The sequence below is a fragment of the Chiloscyllium punctatum genome, chromosome 27 (assembly GCF_047496795.1).
Source record: "Chiloscyllium punctatum isolate Juve2018m chromosome 27, sChiPun1.3, whole genome shotgun sequence".
Classification (NCBI taxonomy): domain Eukaryota; kingdom Metazoa; phylum Chordata; class Chondrichthyes; order Orectolobiformes; family Hemiscylliidae; genus Chiloscyllium; species Chiloscyllium punctatum.
In genome coordinates this window covers 32,916,660-32,938,384 of record NC_092765.1, presented here as the reverse complement: position 1 = coordinate 32,938,384, position 21,725 = coordinate 32,916,660, and the positions used below count along the sequence as shown (strand labels likewise).

The 21,725-nt window shown below is 42.1% G+C and overlaps 1 protein-coding gene across 2 annotated transcripts; it reads right to left on the bottom strand.

Moving 5' to 3' along the window:
• Nucleotides 1–295: 295 nt before the first annotated feature.
• On the bottom strand, nt 296–19,686 carry LOC140453295 (interferon alpha-inducible protein 6-like). 2 transcript variants are annotated; one of them, XM_072547858.1, is made up of 6 exons: nt 19,660–19,686; nt 19,355–19,488; nt 14,247–14,357; nt 10,164–10,232; nt 1,694–1,855; nt 296–779 (listed from the first exon to the last, which is right to left on the bottom strand). In XM_072547858.1, the coding sequence occupies exons 3-6, from the start codon at nt 14,311–14,313 to the stop codon at nt 670–672; spliced, it is 408 nt and encodes a 135-aa protein (XP_072403959.1). In that variant the 5' UTR covers nt 14,314–14,357; nt 19,355–19,488; nt 19,660–19,686; the 3' UTR covers nt 296–669. The 2 variants fall into 2 exon arrangements, with proteins under 2 accessions (XP_072403959.1, XP_072403958.1); XM_072547857.1 differs by lacking the exon at nt 19,660–19,686 and having other exon boundaries at nt 19,355–19,619.
• Between the last annotated feature and the right edge of the window lie 2,039 nt (nt 19,687–21,725).

The following is a 21,725-nucleotide window of genomic DNA, read 5'->3' as shown; positions in this document are numbered from 1 at the left end:
GAGGTGTAGGACCCTTTAAACCTTTTAAATGAGGAGTCCAACTCTTGGGTTGCTTATTTGCTCTCTGTCTGGCCTCCTTTAAAACAAAGATGGGCAGGTTCACTGTGAATTGTGTTTGAGACTTTCAGATATTTTCATTCCCAAACCTGTCTGCTTTTGCGGTTATAATCTCTCCCCACCGACGATCCCTCTCCAAAACACACACACACAGTTTTCTTTACAATATTCCACCTTTGAAATATGCAGAGCACTTTGTGAATTGTATGTGAAAGGAATGAGTCTGTTCCATTCAACGTAATTTTGTCCGCTACCAGGATCAATTTATTTATTCTTGAGTTGAAACTTGCAGCCAGCACTGTATTTACACTGTGATCACTATGTTGGGCTAACCAAGTTGGAAGACAGTTGAATAGCAATACAAGTTCACAATAGATAATAAACAAAGGAACCTATGCAACAGAAAATAGCTGCTAACATTTCATTGTAATTCCTTATTGAGTGAATATAGTATATTGCAAAATGGAAGAGTCATTGATCAGAACAAGACTAGCCAGTAACATTTACTATTTTTATCTTACTTTCATTCACACAAACTGTATGAAATCTACAGTGTACTTTATTTGTAATTAAGCCATGCACACCTAATTCCTTTTCCAGTGCTTGCTGATGTTAGTCTTTTGAGGATGACTTTTTACTTTTTCCACACACAAAATATTTATGGAAGTCATATCCAGTTTTAGCTCCAAATGAACCGAAGGTAGAAAGCCCAATTTTTGCCCCTGTTGAAAGAAAAACATAGTTATTTAGTATTTTTTGCTAAGATCTTCTCTAAAGAATTAATGAAGCAATTTGGATTTCTTTTCACTCATCATGGGATTTGGGCATCACAGGCTTGACTAGAATTTTCTGAACCATTAATGGTGGTATTTGCAATCATGGCTCTGGATCATTAGATAGGTTTTACTGCTGTCCTTTGTGAGGGCTGTTGGTGTACATAAAATATATTGGATCACCAGAGCAGCTTTCTCCTGCTCACCCTGAACCATTCCCCATGGTAAGGCACACACTGGGCCATCCACCCCTATTCCTAGTGGGAACCTTGAGTGCCCATAAGTGGCAATTAATGCACCCAATATACCTCCTCTGCCATATAACACTGAACAAGGGGAGGCAGGTCAGAGTGAAAAAAAAGCATTTTATATACTGCGTTTATTTGAAAAGACAGGAGGATATTGGAGTGGCACATCAATCAGGGGTTATCCCATATTTATTCCTCTCTGCCCCCAAAGTTCACCCCAGACGTCCCTAGCCACAGGTTCTTCGAATGTTCAAGCCTTTCTTACCTTAAAGTCCAGCAACCTAACTCACTCCATTTCCCATCACTCAACTTCATGGGTATCCTTACAGTCCCAGTTGCCACTTTATGTCTCCACCAATGTGTTAATGATTGGAGACAGGGTATGTGACAACTACTGCCTCTCTATAAAATCTAGCCCAGGAGAGCAGTACATAACCCCTACATCTGCAAAACATAAAATCAAAGTTTCTGTGGGAATTCTGTCATTCTAGGAACAAATGTAAAAATGTTGAGGTGAGGATTCACGGTAACAGATGTTCCAAGTGTAGCACAATTGAGGATTCACACAAAGAATGTATAATGCAAATTTGGTCCACATAAATTCATATAACTCACCAAAACTTTGAAGTATTGACACCAGACTTCCTGCAGACACTGATCCACCATAGTAAAATGCAGTGATTTTCATCATTAATGATGCAATAGATTTTGCTGCTATACCATTTGTGGTAAATCCAAGTATTCCAACAACTGGAGGACCTCCTAACATTGCTGCTCCTTTGCCCCATGGAAAAATAATACAGCATTTAATAAAATTGACTTTAACAATTTCTCAACTATATGCAAGTTTTATGTTGTTGTAGTTATCACAGTCTCTGCAAATTATTTTGCCTAAAAACTTTCAAAAGAGCATGATGCAATTTCCAGGTTCAACATCACTGCCAGTATGATATGATTGTGTGTTCCCTATATGTTAGCCCATATAACATATGCCAATGTAGACACGGTTGTTGTATTAACAACACTAATTACTTACTCTGCTATGAGATCTTAGACTTACACATAGTCTGGATGCTGTGCTTACTCAGTACAGGGAGAAAATATTCAGCAAATAAAAGCAGGGTGTTAACATTATTACTATGGCTGCTACTGGTCATGTAGGTAATGAGGGTATTGGAACATTGTGATATCATCTAACAACAGTACATAGCCTGCCTGATTTTGGATCTACTCAATTATGCATCATCCCTTTATTCCTTTCGGAAATGGGAATAATTTTCTGATAAATATATTCAAATCTGAAATGGACATATTATCTGTACTCATTGAGATAATGCCTTGGCAGACAGACAACATAGAGTCACACAGTATGGAAACACACCTTTCGGTTCAACTTGTCCATGCTGACCAATTTAGCAATACTTACGTCCCATTGCCTGCATTTGATCTATATCTGTGTAATGATTTGACTGTATCAGTTCATTCTGTGATGTGCGGTCTGGCTTCATAATAAGTATGCATCACTCATTGTAGGTGTGTTGTCAGGTGTGGTATCTTCAATCATCATTCTGTGTGATAGTTGGTTGATTATATGCAGTTCAGATAAAGCACTTATCCTTTGTAGGACTTAACCATTGCTTAATACAAAATCATATGGCCCAGAGTAGACACATAAGAACACATGTTTTTGTGACAGTCTTGAACCCTGATGCTTTGTCCAGGTTCAAATTGAGATAACTGTCTGCATGCTCATTGATCAATCCCTTGTAACATGTTATGGACCCATGGCTGGGTGAAGAGTATGCTGGAGGAAAAGAAACTGTGTGGACTTCCTTCCCAAACATGAGAGCTGCCAGTCAGGTTAAATTGTTACCTTGAGGAGCAGCCTGTACATGTATCATAGAAAATATTGGCAAACTGCTTTACACCAAAAAATCATGGACTTTACTGTATAATCTCTGTGAAATTGTTAGACTGAGGGTGGTGTGGACAGTTGTCAGACACTATTTGTTGAGGAATACCAAACACACTGAATATAGCAGTCAATGTGTCATCAACTGTTTTATTAGTGATGACCTTGAAGGAATCTGATGTAGTAGTCAGTGACCAGTATTTAATCATATTGTTGGAAATGAAAAATATCAGTCGCAATCTTACACCATAGTTCAAAAGGAATCTCATGTTGAAGGAGAGGTTTTTTCAGTTTTTGAAATTAATGGAGTTTTGTGTGATTTGTTGATGCTGGATCACTAGATAGGATCATGCTGCCAATCTTCATTTGTCTCCATATCAGCTAAAGTTAGGTGGTCCAACATGTTTTGAAATTGAGATTGTGGAATTCTCATGTTTGCCTGTAAAATTATGATCCTGGAGAGTTTCAGTTTGCCTCTGAAGGGCCAGAAGGAATAGACTTGTTCAGAGATCTGTTTAATATATTCAAGCGATCCAGTGATGACCTTTTACAGCTGGTGCAGCCAGTCATTGTCTGACATAGCTTTCTGAATTTCCTCTGCTTTGCTGTGACTAAGGTGTATGGTTTTAATATTGAGACTATTTTCCAACCCAGACTTATTAGTAGCTTGTAGCTCTAAAGGAATAGCTTTACTTCTCGCAGGATTTGAAAGTAGTCTAAAAGCATCAAAATATTAATTTTAGAACGTGGTTTGTATTGTACTTTCAAATCATACCCTGGATCTTCACAAATAAGGGGCACACTTGGAAATGATTGGTTGAGAGCTGTAGACTTCAATTTGTGACAGAAAGTCTTGCTAAGTCAGTTTGTATGAACTGTTGTGATCTGAAAACTAGAGCTTCTCTTCTGAAATTGGAATCTTTTGCCTGAGCTGCCAGAGGCATCCTGGAACCAAATACAAAAAGCTTATTATCCTGTCATAGACAGTTCTGAGACCTTCTGGAGATGCATCAATTTCCAATGTAGTAAGTTTGGAGAAGTTCTAAGATTGAAAATGATAAAGCATTTTTGAGAGAATGAAAATTGTGCGATTGATCTTCCTGCCACATGTATTATGTATCTTTGTGGAAAACATCTGAAAGCAGAGAGAATTTGTTTACAACATTTGGAATAAGTGGAGAATAAAAATGAAAGAAAATTAGATATCTTTGTAAGTTGCCTATGTCTTGCCTATATTCTGTGTGTCTTATTGGTAGGACCAGATGTCATACCATCTGAGAAGAGCATTGATCTGAAGGCTTCAATTGGTATATGCTAATTTGATATCATTTACTGTTGAAAATACATTCATATTTCCTTATTGTTACAATGGAGATTTGTGCTCGTTACAAAGAGGGAGGAGTAGGTAGCCTGTCACAGGGAAGATTGCCCCAGGTAGGGATAGCAATGGCAGATCCTCTGGATCTGTTGTAAGACAGTGAGATGGAGCACAGGCTGCAGGGGAGCTAAACACTATGCCATTCCCTTTACAAGTAGTAGCTGCAGATTCCTCCATGTTTCTCAACAGTGACTGAGACTCTCTGGTAGGCAAGCAGATGTACCCAATGGCTTGAGCTAACACCATGGATACAACTGTATATTGATCTGTCCTCATGGTTGCTCACTCAATGAGATTTGGGTTTTGGAGTTCAGGCCTGCACTCTCAGGCTGATCTATAGACTTTCCTTCCTCTGAACCTGCTGCATCTCTGGCTCTGCCTTAACTAAGACTGAATACTAACTGCTTTCTTACAAACTCTTTACTTCACATAGTAACATACAGAATACTGATCCTTGTTATTGCTATCTATACAGTTATTCCATTGTTATTTTATTAAAATTGTGACAACATGTGACTTCTGATATTCGGATTATATTATTACATACTTCATCATATTATTAGCATATGCATACTCATTGTATTGACGTGACATGGCTGTCTGTACATTCCTGTATGTCACCCCATTGAGGTCCATATCTTAGTCAGCAGCAGAATTCAGCAGCCTCACCTTAGGCAGCTGCACATTGAACAATCTTTTTCTGTTAGATTAACTGCTGCCAGTCTAACCTCAGATGACTCAGCACATACTCACTTTGTGCTAGCTTCTAAGGTTCGTCTAATGTGATCATCTGAGCTCATAGCTATGGTTAGTTAGAGATATATAAGCACTGAGCAGTGAGTATGAGGTTATGAGTATGAGCATGAGCTCAGTAATTAGCATTACTGCCTCAAGCACCAGGGACCTGGGTTTGATTCCAGCCCCAGTTGACTGTGTGGAGTTTGCACATTTTCATCGTGTCTGTTTGGATTTACTCTGGGTGCTCTGTTTTCCTCCCACAGTCCAAAGATGTGCGGGTTGGGTGGATTAGCCATGCTAAATTGCCCCATTGTGTTCAGGGAGAGGCAGGCTAGGTGGATTAGCCATGGGAAATGCAGGATTATAGGCATTGGGTTTGAGGGCCGGTATGGGCTGAATGGACTGCTTCCCCACTGTAGTCATTCTATGATATAACCATTGCTGGGTTTGTGAGGCTAACTACCTGGTTGCTATTTTTGAGAAGCACTGTGAAACCTGAGCCTCTACGAACAATAGCCTTTGAGAGGGAATTCAGAAGAAAATATGATAAATAATTGAGAACTTTTGCATTAGCAACAAATTTTCCTCAGTGCAATCAAGTTTTGGCCTTAATGTTATAGCAGAAAATTGGATGATTAATTTGCATCATCTTTAGTGCACATATTTTCCAGGGAAAGAATAGACCTGTGTTTATAAATGTTACTGTGCGAACTCATTAAAATGCTTGTGTCACTCAAGCCTGAAAAATGAGCAAGTATGGATGTAACCAAGCACCAGAGTAAGAACATAGAACAGTACAGCACAGAACAGGCCCTTCAGCCCACAATGTTGTGCCGACCACTGATTCTCATGTATGCACCCTCAAATTTCTGTGACCATATGCATGTCCAGCAGTCTCTCAAATGTCCCCAATAACCTTGCTTCCACAACTGCTGCTGGCAATGCATTCCATGCTCTCACAACTCTCTGTGTAAAGAACCTGCCTCTGACATCCCTTCTATACTTTCCTCCAACCAGCTTAAAACTATGACCCTTCGTGTTAGTCATTTCTGCCCTGGGAAATAGTCTCTGGCTATCGACTCTATCTATGCCTCTCATTATCTTATATACCTCAATCAGGTCCTCTCTCCTCCTCCTTTTCTCCAATGAAAAATGTCCGAGCTCAGTCAATCTCTCTTCATAAGATAAGCCCTCCAGTCCAGGCAGCATCCTGGTAAACCTCCTCTGAACCCTCTCCAAAGCATCCACATCTTTCCTATAATAGGACGACCAGAACTGGATGCAGTATTCCAAGTGCAGTCTAACCAAAGTTTTGTACAGCTGTAACAAGATCTCACAACTCCTAAACTCAATCCCCCTGTTAATGAAAGCCAAAACACCATATGCTTTCTTAACAACCCTGTCCACTTGGGTGGTCATTTTAAGGGATCTATGTACCTGCACACCAAGATCCCTCTGTTCCTCCACACCAAGAATCCTATCCTTAATCCTGTACTCAGCTTTCAAATTCGATCTTCCAAAATGCATCACCTCGCATTTATCCAGGTTGAACTCCATCTGCCACCTCTCAGCCCATCTCTGCATCCTGTCAATGTCCCGCTGCAGCCTACAATACTGTCAATGACACCTCCAACCTTTGTGTCGTCTGCAAACTTGCTGACCCATCCTTCAATCCCCTCATCCAAGTCATTAATAAAAATTACAAACAGTAGATGCCCAAGGACAGAGCCCTGTGGAACACCACTCACTACAGACTTCCAGGCAGAATATTTTCCTTTTACTACCACTCGCTGTCTTCTGTTGGCCAGCTAATTCTGTAACCAGACAGCTAAGTTCCCCTGTATCCCATTCCTCCTGACCTTCTGGATGAGCCTACCATGGAGAACCTTATCAAATGCCTTGCTGAAGTCCATATACACCACATCCACAGCTTGACCCTCATCAACCTTTCTAGTCACATCCTCAAAGAACTCGATAAGGTTTGTGAGGCATGACCTGCCCCTCACAAAGCCATGTTGACCGCATTTAATCAAGCCATGATCTTCCAGATGGTCATAAATCCTATCCCTCAGAATCCTTTCTAATACCTTGCAGATGACAGACATGAGACTGACTGGTCTGTAATTGTCGGGGATTTCCCTATTTCCTTTCTTGAAGAGAGGAATTACATTTGCCTCTCTCCAGTCTTCAGATACGACTCCAGCAGAGAGCGAGGATGAAAAGATCTTCGCAAGTGGCAAATCAATTGCATTTCTCGTTTTCCAAAGCAGCCGAGGACAAATCTGGTCCGGGCCTGGCGACTTGTCAATCTTAATTTTTGACAAAATTTTCAGCACATCAGTTTCCTCTATCTCCATCCATTCCAGCATGCACACCTGTAATCCTGTAGAGCTGAGCTTGACCCTAGCTTCCTCCACCTTATGTAAGCTACCTTTTCCTTTTGACAAGAAGCTCCACCACTCTCGTCATCCAAGGTTCCTTTATCCTACCACTTCTTGCCTGTCTCAGAGGGACATATATATGCATCACTTGCAACAACTGTTCCTTGAACAGTCTCCACATGTCTATAGTGCCTTTATCATGGAACAATTGCTCCCAATCCATGCTTCCTAACTCATGTCTAATCGCATCATAGTTTCCTCTTCCCCAATTAAATATCCCCTCATTTTGCCTAATCCTCTCCTTCTCCATAGCTATGTAGAATGTGAGGCAGTTGTGGTCACTATCACCAAAATGCTCTCTCACTACAAGATCTGATACCTGCCCCGGCTCGTTTCCAAGCACCAAGTCTAGAATGGCCTCTCCCCTCGTCGGCCTGTCAACGTACTGAGTTAGGAAACCCTCCTGAACACACCTTACAAAAACAGCTCCATTCAAATCTTCTGCTCGAAGGAGGTTCCAATCAATATTGGGAAAGTTAAAGTCACCCATTACAACAACCCTACTACGTCCACACTTTTCCAAAATCTGCTGACCTATGCTTTCTTCAATCTCCCTGCTGCTATTGGGGAGCCTGTAGTAAACCCCTAACGAGGTGACTGCTCCCTTGCTGTTCCTAATTTCCATCCATACTGACTCGGTTGGCAGATCTTCCTCGATGTTGGAAGCTTCTGTAGCTGTGACACCCTCTCTGATTAGTAGTGCTACACCCCTTCCTCTCTAGAGGACAAATAAAGCCTGGCATTTCCCCAGAGAATTAAAAAACAATGAGTGTGAAGCTTTTTCCTAATCATGTTCATGTGCCTCTTTAAGGTTACTAAGAAACTGTTAGATAGCTGTCTAAGCAAGGTTTCATGTTCACTGGAGCACAGTAGGTGTGTGCTCTGAGATAGGATGACCTGCGATAAGGATGTGTGTACTCGCATAAATATTTACACCGCTCCTTAATTAAGATTAGATTCCCTACAGTGTGGAAACAGGCCCTTTGGCCCAACAAGTTCACACCGACCCTCCAAAGTATAACCCACCCAGATCCATTTCCCTCTGACTAATGCACATAACACTATTTAGCATGGCCAATTCACCTGGCCTGCACATCTTTGGACTGTGGGAGGAAACCGGAGCACCTGAAGGAAACCCACACAGACATAGAGAGAATATGCAAACTCCACACAGACAGTCACCCGAGGCTGGAATCAAACCTGTGAGGCAGCAGTGCTAACCACTGAGCCACCATGCTGCCACAAGGATAGCTGCTCAAGGAGATATTAGGCAAAAATAAATCATATCACTAATAAACCACAATTGTTCTATTTTCATGATAATTACAGATATATCCATTGAAATTCATGCAAGGAAGTTAAATACTGAAATTGCAGAGTATGTTTGTTGTGGTTCTGTTCGCCGAGCTGGGAATTTGTCTTGCAAATGTTTCGTCCCCTGTCTAGGTGACATCCTCAGTGCTTGGGAGCCTCCTGTGAAGCGCTTCTGTGCTGTTTCCTCCGGCATTTATAGTGGCCTGTCTCTGCCGCTTCCGGTTGTCAGTTCGAGTTGTCCGCTGTAGTGGCCGGTATGTTGGGTCCAGGCCGATGTGTTTGTTGATAGAGTCTGTGGATGAGTGCCATGCCTCTAGGAATTCCCTGGCTGTTCTCTGTTTGGCTTGCCCTATAATGGTAGTGTTGTCCCAGTCGAATTAATGTTGCTTGTCGTCTGTGTGTGTGGCTACTAAGGATAGCTGATCGTGTCGTTTCGTGGCTAGTTAGTTTTCGTATATACGGATCGTTAACTGTCTTCCTGTATACATCCGTATACACGAACACCAACTAGCCACGAAACGACACGACCAGCTCTCCTTAGTAGCCACACACACAGACGACACGCAACATGAATTCGACTGGGACAACACTACCATTATAGGGCAAGCCAAACAGAGAACAGCCAGGGAATTCCTCGAGGCATGGCACTCATCCACAGACTCTTATCAACAAACACATCGACCTGGACCCAATATATCGGCCACTACAGCGGACAGCTCGAACTGACAACCGGAAGCAGCAGAGACAGGCCAATATAATTGCCGGAGGAAACAGCACAGAAGCGCTTCACAGGAGGATCCCAAGCACTGAGGATATCACCTAGACAGGGGACGAAACGTTTGCAAGACAAATTCCCAGCTCGGTGAACAGAACCACAACAACGAGCACCCAAGCTACAAATCTTCTCCCAAACTTTGAGCAGAGTATGTTTCCTTCTCATTAGTTCATAATTCACTAAAGCTGCATGATAAGTTCATGGTACTGGGTAAAAACAATAACTGCAGATGCTGGAAACCAAATTCTGGATTAGTGGTGCTGGAAGAGCACAACAGTTCAGGCAGTATCCAACGAGCAGCGAAATGGACGTATCGGGAAGGGCTTTTGCCCGAAACGTCGATTTCGCTGCTCGTTGGATGCTGCCTGAACTGCTGTGCTCTTCCAGCACCACTAATCCAGAAGTTCATGGTACTATCCAATCCCTTCGTTGGATGAATTCTAACATAAATAGATTCTCAATATGTGTTCTCAATATTATTGAGGCAAAAATGCTCTGAGTAGGAAACATTTAACGGATGTTCATACCTCCAAAGCCAACAATATATGGAAGTGCCTCCATAAATCCACAGGAGTCATCCTCATCTGGAGGAGGATCTGAAGAAGAAGAGATATTGAAAATTCATGTAAATTTGTATCTTAGTCCTCCATTATCTTTCCTAGCTCTCTGGGCTTGTGGTTGAATATGAAGGTACATTCTTGCTCCAACAGAAAACCAGGGTTTCACAATTCGATGTTGTGCTGATGAATGCCAGCCACATAAAGGTGTGTAATGTATCCTCTGATTTCCACATGTACCTAAATGGCTTAATAAAATACAAGAATACAGCACAGGAACAGGCCCTTCGATTCACCAAGCCAGCACTGATTCCGAATCCTCATTTAGACTTGCTACTTATTGCCCATATGTGGTATCGATTCCTCTGTTCGCCTCAAGTTTATGTGTCCATCAAGATGTACCTTAAATGTTGCTAACATGCCAGTTTCAACGACTTCCACTGGCAGTACATTATGGACACCCAACGTCCTTTGTGTGAAAGATTTTCCCCATACTTTTCCCCTGAACTTTCCCCCCTCATCTGGAACTTTGCCCTATTTCTGTTGACCTTTCCATGCTGAGAAAAAGCCTCTGATCATCCACCCTATCTATGCCTCTCAAACTTTTGTAGATCTGTGTCTGAGTCAACGTTGTGAGTACCAACAGAACATTTGATACTGAGCCAACAAAAATGAGCCAAATGGCTTTCTAACCTTGCACTGACCAATACGTCATTGTAAGAGAACAAAAAGTGAAGTTTGTTGCAATGATGAGTGAAGTTGAGTAATCACTTTGAAATTAGTAAAGAGTCATAGAGTCACAGAGAAGTAGAGCTCGGAAACAGACCCTTCAGTCCAACCTGTCCATGCCGACCAGATATTCCAACCCCAATCTACTCCCATCTGCCTGCACCCGGCCCATATCCCTCCAAGCCCTTCCTATTCATAAACCCATCCAGATGTCTTTTAAATGTTGCAATCGTACTAGCCTCTACCACTTCCTTTGGCAGCTCATTCCATGCACGTACCAATCTCCGTGTGAAAAAGTTGCCCCTTAGGTCTCTTTTATATCTTTCCCCTCTCACCCTAAACCTATGCCCTCTAGTTCTGGACTCTCCGATCCCAGGGAAAAGACTTTGTCTCTTTATCCTATCTGTGCCCCTCATGATTTTATAAACCTCTATAAAATCACCCCTCAGCCTCCGATGCTCCAGGGAAAACAGCCCCACCCTATTCAACCTCTCCATATAGATCAAATCCTCCAACACTGGCAACATCCTTGTAAATCTTTTCTGAACCCTTTCAAGTTTCACAACATCTTTCCGATAGGAAGAAGACCAGAATTGCACGCAATATTCCAACAGTGGCCTAACCAATGTCCTGTACAGCTGCAACATGACCTCCCAACTCCTGTGCTCAATACTCTAACCAATAAAGGAAAGCATACCAAACGCTTCTTCACTATCCTATCCACCTGCGACTCCACTTTCAAGGAGCTATGAACCTGCGCTCCAAGGTCTCTTTGTTCAGCAACACTCCCTAGGACCTTACCATTAAGTGTGTAAGTCCTGCTAAGATTTACTTTCCCAAAATTCAGCACCTCGCATTTATTTGAATTAAACTCCATCTGCCACTTCTCAGCATCTAATCAAGATCCTGTTGTAATCTGAGATAACCCACTACACCTCCAATTTTGGTGTCATCTGCAAACTTACTAAATGTACCTCTTATGCTCACATCCAAATCATTTATATAAATGATGAAAAGTAGAGGACCCAGCACCGATCCTTGTGGCACTCCACTGGTCACAGGCCTCCAGTCTGAAAAAACAGCCCTCCACCACCACCCTCTGTCTTCTACCTTTGAGCCAGTTCGATACCTAAATGGCTAGTTCTCCCTGTATTCCATGAGATCTAACCTCGCTAATCAGTTTCCCATGGGGAACCTTGTCGAACGCCTTACTGAAGTCCATATAGATCACATCTACTGCTCTGCCCTCATCAATCCTCTTTGTTTCTTCTTCAAAAACTCAATCATGTTTGTGAGACATGATTTCCCACGCACAAAGCCATGTTGACTATCCCAAATCAGTCCTTGCCTTTCCAAATACATGTACATCCTGTTCCTTAGGATTCCCTCCAACAACTTGCCCACCACTGAGGTCAGGCTTACTGGTCTATAGTTCCCTGGCTTGTCCTTACCACCCTTCTTAAATAGTGGCACCACATTAGCCAACCTCCAGCCATCTGGCGCTTCACCTGTGACTATCAATGATACAAATATCTCAGCAAGGGGCCCAGCAATCACTTCCCTAGCTTCCCACAGAGTTCTAGGGTACACCTGATCAGGTCCTGTGGATTTATCCACTTTTATGTGTTTCAAGACAGCCAGCACTTCCTCCTCTGTAATATGGACATTTTTCAAGATGACACCATCTATTTCCCTACATTCTATATCTTCCATGTCCTTTTCCACAGTAAACATTGATATAAAATATTTGGATTCTCCTTAATTCTATTTGCCAAAGCTATCTCATGTCCCCTTTTTACCCTCCTGATTTCCCTCTTAAGTATACTCCTACTGCCTTTATACTCTTCTAAGGATTCATTCAATCGATCTTGTCCATACCTGGCAAATGCTTCCTTCTGTTTCTTAACCAAACCCTCAATTTCTTTAGTCATCCAGCATTCCCTACACCTACCAGCCTTTCCTTTCACCCTGACAGGAATATATTTTCTCTGGACTCTCGTTATCTCATTTCTGAAGGCTTCCCATTTTCCAGCCATCCCTTTACCTGCAAACATCTGCCCTGAATCAGCTTTTGAAAGTTCTTGCCTAATACCGTCAAAATTATACTTCCTTCAATTTAGAAATTCAACTTTTAGATCAGGTCTATCCTCTTCCATCACTATTTTAAAACAAATAGAATTATGGTCACTGGCCCCAATGTGCTCTCCCACTGACACTTCAGTCACAGTAATTGAACCAAAATATGCCAGTATTCAGTATCTGATTAGATAGGTGAGTCAAGGAAAAGATGTTGAGAAGATTTGGAAGGAAGACAAGAAAATGTTTTGGATTATTTTCTCACATAGAGGGTAAATGCTGGCATTATTTTTCTTTTACAAGCACTAATTGCTGAAATTGGAACACAGAAATAATTCATTCCTATTGAAAGGAAGGACACGGGCACACAGAGAAAATGAAGAAATAAAAAAAGTCATTGTTTCAATTTGACTCAACTTGAATCTAGTCGCAGCCAGGCATCACGAGAGATGAGTGTAAGGTTACAACCATTATTCGGCCTGTCAGGCTGACTCCCTGGATGCTAAATTTGAGAAGTACAGTGGAATCTAAGAACAATAGCCTTCAGGACGGAATTAAGAAGAAAATACTGTTAAATAATTGAGAGTTTCTGTGTTAACAACAAATTTACCTCAGTGCAATCAGCTCTGGGCCCTCGTAATACAGTAATATTATAGCAAAAAATTCTTTAACTAATTTGCAGCATCTCTACAATTGGAATGTGTGCATATACACTTGAACATTGTCCATATTTTCCAGAGAAGGAAGAGACCCATGCTTATAAATGTTACCAACCATCCTGTCAATATTGCTGTGTGAACACACTTGTTATCCACTAAAGTGAAATGTTACTTCAGCCTGAAAATGACCAAGTGTGGATTTAACCACACACCAGAGTAAGAAAGGAAATGTCAGTGTTCCACAATGTCCAACAGGCACATTCACCTAGATCACCTCGAGGTTCATGAATAAGAAACAGACTTGAAAAACATACAGACTAATCAGGGACAGTTAACTTCTGGGAAATTCCAAGGGCCATCAAAAACAGGTTCAGGATATAACAATACCTAAACACAAGGCACCACAGGTGCAGCAGTGATACCGAATTGACATATCACAAAAAATAACAACAGCAGTGTGTAGCACAGGAATTGTAAGGAAGTGTGATACATGCTCAGTTATAAACTTTCTGTAATGTTAATATATTGATAAATTAATGTTTCTTTTGGGAATTAAGTTATAATAATTCATGGCAATATATTCACTCACCTGAGGTTGCAAATGTGCTTGAAAGTAAGAGGTAAGAAATGAAGAAACCAAGTGTTCCACGAAACATAACTGAAGTTAGGATTGTTTGAGTTTCACGCAAGAAATTTCTCCCTGTAAAACACAGTAAACCACATTATATTGTTCTCATTGATGTTCTTCCCTCCACCCACATTAATTATAGTTCCATGGTCCATTTTCCTGTAAACCGATTATCACATTCCTGATGAAGGGCTTATGCCTGAAATGTCAACTCTCCTCCTGTTTGAATGCTGCCTGGCCTGTTGTGCCTTTTCCAGTGCCAAGCTTTTCGACTCTGACTCCCCAGCATCTGCAGTCCTCAATTTCTTCTGTGCAACTCGCTTTGAAGAACACTAGTGCAGATCTGATTCCCATTCTGAATAAGCTGGACTGAAGGCCTGCATCCTTATTCTACCCTTAAGCATGAAAGGCAATGGTAAACCACCACCAGGAGAAGAAAGAATTCAGCTTGGATAAAACTTTAGCAGGCCATTAGTCAAGGAGTTGCCTTTGGTGAAGAGTGATTGATTGATACATCCTGCACGTGAATAATTGAGATATTTGACATTAGAGGTTATTGAATGATGAGGAATAAAGTGGTCTTCCTTGAGGTCCCTAAACACAGCACTGGATCTTTATCCCACACTTTTTCCAGCAAGAACCACAAGGTGGTGATAGAAAGTGTGGGTGAATTTTCAGTCATAATTTGAGTCTGTTTAACCACAGACCCACCAGGGAAGCTGCTCATTAAGATTTCATTATGTGCATATGTACAGAACCCTTTTAATTAAAAACTTCATCCACTGTTTATTTGTCAAGTTTTATCTTCCATTAACGTGCATCTATATAATATCAACTTTACTCGAGTAAGTTGAATTGCCAGGGAACAGACTGAATTGTATAAAATACAGTGGATTTAGTTTGTAGTGAGAACAATCAACAGCAACAAAAAGCATCATCACACACTCCAACCAAAGGGATTATAAGAGAGATAACATTGCAACGTGAATGGTTTACACATATACGGAAATTATGTACATGATGTCAGCCAATTCATTTCATAGGGGATTATCATATAATATATCCTGCAGAGATAGAGACCATTCAGCCCAGCCAATCCATGCTGGAGTTTATGATTCACTTGAGCTTCCTCTATCATTTCCCATTTAAATTGACCATCATAATCCATTATTCTCTTCACCCTCTAATTCTAGTCTGGCATCCCCTCCATAAAAGCTATCTATTTGCTTTAACCATTCTCCGTTCCAAATTTTTACCACTAAAGAAGTGAGGAAATTTCTTTTGAATTCCCAGATCCATTGAGCCTATAGCATGCATTAATCATGTCGCTCAATGATCTCAAATTAACAGCTAAAGCATCTAATTCCAAACTGATTCAGGCGAGGTATAGGAGCCTAAAGCAGGCTAACATACCAGTAAATGCTCTGGATTTAGACCTCAAACCTCTGAAGATCACATTAAAACTGTGACCAGCTACCAATCAGGACTTATTGCCACTATCTCATCTGCAGATCTTGAATGGTGAGTTAACTGATTGATCTTGCTCTTCAGTGTGACTGATGAGCTGTCTTTGAGATTGTAACCAGATCCTACAGCTCACCTAACCAGTTTAGTGGATTAAGTGGGTGTGGCCCAGTGTCTGGTTGTGTTAAGATTGTACATGGCGCACTTTATTTTCAGGGTAAAAACAATGACTGCAGATGCTGAAAACCAAATACTGGATTAGTGGTGCTGGAAGAGCACAGCAGTTCAGGCAGCATCCAACGAGCAGCGAAATCGACGTTTCGGGCAAAAGCCCTTCATCAGGAATAAAGGCAGTGAGCCTGAAGCGTGGAGAGATAAGCTAGAGGAGGGTGGGGGTGGGGAGAGAGTAGCATAGAGTACAATGGGTGAGTGGGGGAGGAGATGAAGGTGATAAGTCAAGGAGGAGAGGGTGGAGTGGATAGGTGGAAAAGAAGATAGGCAGGTCGGACAAGTCCGGACAAGTCAAGGAGACAGTGCTGAGCTGGAAGTTTGAAACTAGGATGAGGTGGGGGAAGGGGAAATGAGGAAGCTGTTGAAGTCCACATTGATGCCCTGGGGTTGAAGTGTTCCGAGGCGGAAGATGAGGCGTTCTTCCTCCAGGCGTCTGGTGGTGAGGGAGCGGCGGTGAAGGAGGCCCAAGACCTCCATGTCCTCAGCAGAGTGGGAGGGGGAGTTGAAATGTTGGGCCACGGGGCAGTTTGGTTGATTGGTGCGGGTGTCTCGGAGATGTTCCCTAAAGCGCTCTGCTAGGAGGCGCCCAGTCTCCCCAATGTAGAGGAGACCACATCGGGAGCAATGGATACAATAAATAATATTAGTGGATGTGCAGGTAAAACTTTGATGGATGTGGAAGGCTCCTTTAGGGCCTTGGATAGAGGTGAGGGAGGAGGTGTGGGCACAGGTTTTACAGTTCCTGCGGTGGCAGGGGAAAGTGCCAGAATGGGAGGGTGGGTCGTAGGGGGATGTGGACCTGACCAGGTAGTCACGGAGGGAACTGTCTTTGCAGAAGGTGGAAAGGGGTGGGGAGGGAAATATATCCCTCAGATCACTTCATTGACTTGCTTCCTTTTTTGAATATTCCCAAATGTGCTCCATTCCACTCCTTGGGCAATCTTAACTTTGGATGAAATGGGCACTTTATAAACAAATGAATCATGTAAAGATGTTATCACTTTGAGCATTAGTTGCCAAGCCTAGCTGCCCAATCTTATTTAGGGCCCTTATTTTTAAAAAAAAATACATGTGAATCCATTTTGATACTTGCATTACATTTGTAGCAACTGAGCAGCATAGAACAGTGGAAATTGCTGCAAAGGGATCCTTAAGATAGGATTGAGTTCACCTGAATCTGCTCTGAGGATCCTATAATAATTGTTCTTCAACAGTCCTTTTGCTGATCCCCTGGTACTTAATCCTCAAAAGAGTATAACTTTTTTTTACCACAAGTATTGAGAACTTTCCTCTCCTTTGACCTTCTGTTATGAATCACAGCTTCTGCTGCCTTTGTCTGAGCTTTTAAATTTGATTTGATTTATCATTGTTACATGCGCCTAGGCACAGTGAAAAGTTTTGTTTTACATGCAGTACTGGCAGACCATACCATACACAATGCAACTGGGTAATAGAACAGAGTGAGGAATACAATGTTACGGCTGCAGAGAAGGTGCACAAAGAGTGAGATTAACATTAAATGAAAAATTTGAGAGGTCCATTCAGAATTCTAATAATAGTGGGGGGAAAGCTGTTCTTGAATCTGTTTGTTTGTTACCCACGTTTGGGGAGTTAGTTTTCTTTTGTCTATAAATCATTTTTATGTCTTAAACTCTCCACCTTCTTGACAGTGGATGACAATGATAAGGCAGAAATATTGTTCATTAACTTTATGGACTTACAAAGCAAGTTCAAAATGAAATTCTGGTGGAGTAATCAGAATCTCATGGAATTCCCATTGTATGTCACATGCTTGGGTGGGCAAAGGGGACAAAGATCGCAACTTACAGGAATAAGGTTTGTTCGTTGAACTGGAAGGTTCATTTTCAGATGTTTTGTCACCATACTATGTAACATCTTCAGTGAGCCTCCAGATGAAGCATTGCTGATGATTCCTGCTTTCTATTTTTATGTTTGGGTTTCTTTGAAATGGCATCGCCAACCCAATGAAACCCAAACATATAAATAGAAAGCAGGAATCATCAGCAATGCTTCATCCAGAGGCTCACTGAAGATGTTACATAGTATGGTGACAAAACATCTGAAAATGAACCTTCCAGCTCAGCGAGCAAACCTACATCCAGAACCTCAACCTGAAGTACAAATCTTCTCAAAACTCACTAATTACAGGAAGAGCAAGATCTGGTCAAGGAGTTGGGTCTTAAAGGTATGGCCCTGCTGGCATCAATTCAATAGAAATAAATCACTTTGGTTATCGCGAATTAATCTTGGTTTTAATTTTGATGAGACCTTATCCTAATTGTTCCAGTTGAACAATACAAAATCAAAATGCCAGCTGCTGCTAAGACTTGGATGAGGAGGAAAGGGATAACTAATTCCTGGAATAAGCATAGGATTGATCTTCAGTTTGTGCTGAGTTAGAGCTCTCAGCCCCTTGGCTGGAAGAAAAATTGTTCAAGACATTAATTGCCAACTTCCTTAGAACGTCAGCAGCTTTTTTCTTCTTTTTGATATTAGCCACATCTCCTGGAAAATGTATATGCAGACAACTGAGAGATTGTGGGTTTTTCTAACCATAATACAACACAGGTCTTCCTGGCTCTGCAGATGAGGTGCCATCTGCAAACTGTTCTTGTTCCTCAAGTCTTCCTTCAAGTTGTTTTTTTCATGCCAAGTGGCACCTTGGCAATAAAACAAAAAACTACATATGTTAAAAATCTGAAGCAAAAGAAAGGGTGCTGGAGAAACCAGAAGACTTTTGTGGAGACGAAAGCAGAGTTAATATTTTGGCAGAACTATGAATTGGTAGGAATATCACAACTGGCTTCAGTAACTTTTAGTTAGGGAGATGGAAATCAGACAGAATTTCAAGTCCAGACTTCTATGTAGCATCTTCCCCGGAAGCTGGGATGGGGGAGATTCCCTCTGTGCATTGCATAGCAGACCCAAGAACTTGTTTTTGAATAACAAATGTTCAGACTTTTTCACTTGTATTCTATCTGTAACAAACTTAAGTTGGATGAGAGTAACATGAAGCTGGGTGTATTTAGATAGTTCAGTGATGCTCACAATCTGAGTTAAAAACTGAGGAAGTGCACAACTGTTATCTGTCCCACCAAAGACCTGAAAAGTGTTAAGTGGCTTTAAAATGCTAGAGGAGAAAAAGACGAACGCTCGCTGAGTGAAGAAGGAAGGGAAATGCTAAGAGAATTTAAAAACAATTAAAACATGCAACACAAACATCAGACACACTGACTTACACTCTGACTGCATTACGAAAATTAGAAGTAACTTTGTTAAAATTAAGAGGTTTCATTCGTCATCACCAATTATTCCAGGCTATAACAAATTCATCACCAAAAATTGCAAGTTACCTTACTACAATCCAATGGAGAATCTGGTGGGCTTTTGTCCGAAACGTTGATTTCGCTGCTCCTTGGATGCTGCCTGAACTGCTATGCTCTTCCAGCACCACTAATCCAGAATGGAGAATCTAATGGTCTAGTGACTGGAGTTGAAGACAGTGGTAAATAATAAACTGGGATTTTGTGTGCAACAGATCTGGCCTCATTCCAAAAGAATCACATCAGTTTCAATTTCCAAGAACAAATTCAGTTTCAATATTGGTGAAATAGTAACCTTTTCTTGGATGAGACAACGAACAAAAAATTGGAAATACCTGTGATTCCAAAGGGCTTTATTTCCCTTGTGACCTGAAAAAAATGTTGAAATTGTTTACACTTTGGAATATTGCGTGCAGTTCTGGTCTCCTGCCTATTGAAAGAATGTTGTGAAACTTGAAAGGGTTCAGAAAACTTTAAATGAATGTTGCTAGGGTTGGAGGACTTGAGCTACAGGGAAAGGCTAAATAAGCTGGGGCTATTATCCCTGAAGCATCGGAGGCTGAGAGGCAACCATATAGAGGTTTATAAAATCATGAGGGGCATGGATAGGATAAATAGACAAAGTCTTTTCCCTGGGGTTGGGGAGTCCAGAATTAGAGTACATAGGTTTCAGGTAAGAGAGGAAAGATATAAAAGGAACCTAAGGGGCAACATTTTCACACAGAGGATGTTGTGTTTATTGAATGAGCTGCCAGAGGAAGTGGTGGAGGCTGGCACAATTACTACATTTAAAGGCATCTAGATGGGTATATGAATAGGAAAGGTTTCGAGGGATATGGGCCAGGTGCTGGCAAATGGGACTAGATTAATTTAGGATATCTGAACGAGTTGGATCAATGGGTCTGTTTTGGTCCATATCCACACCAGTACCAAAAATTGCCTAACTCTGTCACTAGTTCTTATTACTGTGGGCGGCACAGTGGTTAGCACTGCTGCCTCATAGCACCAGGGTCCTAGTTTGATTTCAGCCTTGGGCAACTGTCTGTGTGGAGTTTGCATGTTCTCCCTGTGTCTGTCTGGCTGCTCTGGTTTTCTCCCACAGGCCAAAGATGTGCACTCTGGATTAGTGGTGCTGGAAGAGCACAGCAGTTCAGGCAGCATCCAAGCAGCTTCGAAATCAACGTTTCGGGCAAAAGCCCTTCATCAGGAATAAAGGCAGTGAGCCTGAAGTGTGGAGAGATAAGCTAGAGGAGGGTGGGGGTGGGGAGAAAGTAGCATAGAGTACAATGGGTGAGTGGGGGAGGAGATGAAGGTGATAGGTCAAGGAGGAGAGGGTGGAGTGAATAGGTGGAAAAGGAGATAGGCAGGTAGGACAAGCCCGGACAAGTCATGGAGACAGTTACTGAGCCGGAAGTTTAGAACTAAGGTGAGGTGGGGGAAGGGGAAATGAGGAAACTGTTGAAGTCCACATTGATGCCCTGGGGTTGGAGTGTTCCGAGGCGGAAGATAAGGCGTTCTTCCTCCAGGCGTCTGGTGGTGAGGGAGCGGCGGTGAAGGAGGCCCAGGACCTCCATGTCCTCGGCAGAGTGGGGGGGGAGTTGAATTGTTGGGCCACGGGGCGGTGTGATTGATTGGTGAGGGTGTCCCGGGAATGTTCCCTAAAGCGCTCTGCTAGGAGGCGCCCAGTCTCCCCAATGTAGAGGAGACCGCATCGGGAGCAACGGGTACAATAAATGATATTAGTGGAGGTGCAAGTAAAACTTTGATGGATGTGGAAGGCTCCTTTAGGGCCTTGGAATAAAGGTGAGGGAGGAGGTGTGGGCGCAGGTTTTACAGTTCCTGTGGTGGCAGGGGAAAGTGCCAGGATTGGAGGGTGGGTTGTTTGGGGGTGTGGATCTGACCAGGTAGTCGCGGAGGGAACGATCTTTGCGGAAAGCGGAAAGGGGTGGGGAGGGAAATATATCCCTGGTAGTGGGGTCTGTTTGGAGGTGGTGGAAATGTCGGCGGATGATTTGGTTTATGCGAAGGTTGGTCAGGTGAATTAGCCATGCTAAATTGCCCATAGTATTATGTGCATTAGTCAGAGGAAAATGGGTCTGGGTGGGTTACTTTTCGGAGGGTCAGCGTGGACCTGTTGGGCCGGGGCTCCTGTTTCCACACTGTAGAGAATCTAATCTAAAAAGACCTCGCACTATTCCAACATTCTCCCGACCACTCTAACATTTTCCACCTTCCATGAAGTTATCACCCTCCAAAACTATGCTGCCTTTCCCAACTCCTCGCAAATTCCTTTTAACATTCCTTTACTTGCTGATATACATTGATATATGGTTTGCATGATAGCTGAATTTAAAACTTACAGTACCTCTATAATCTGCTCCAGCATTGCAACAATTCCAGA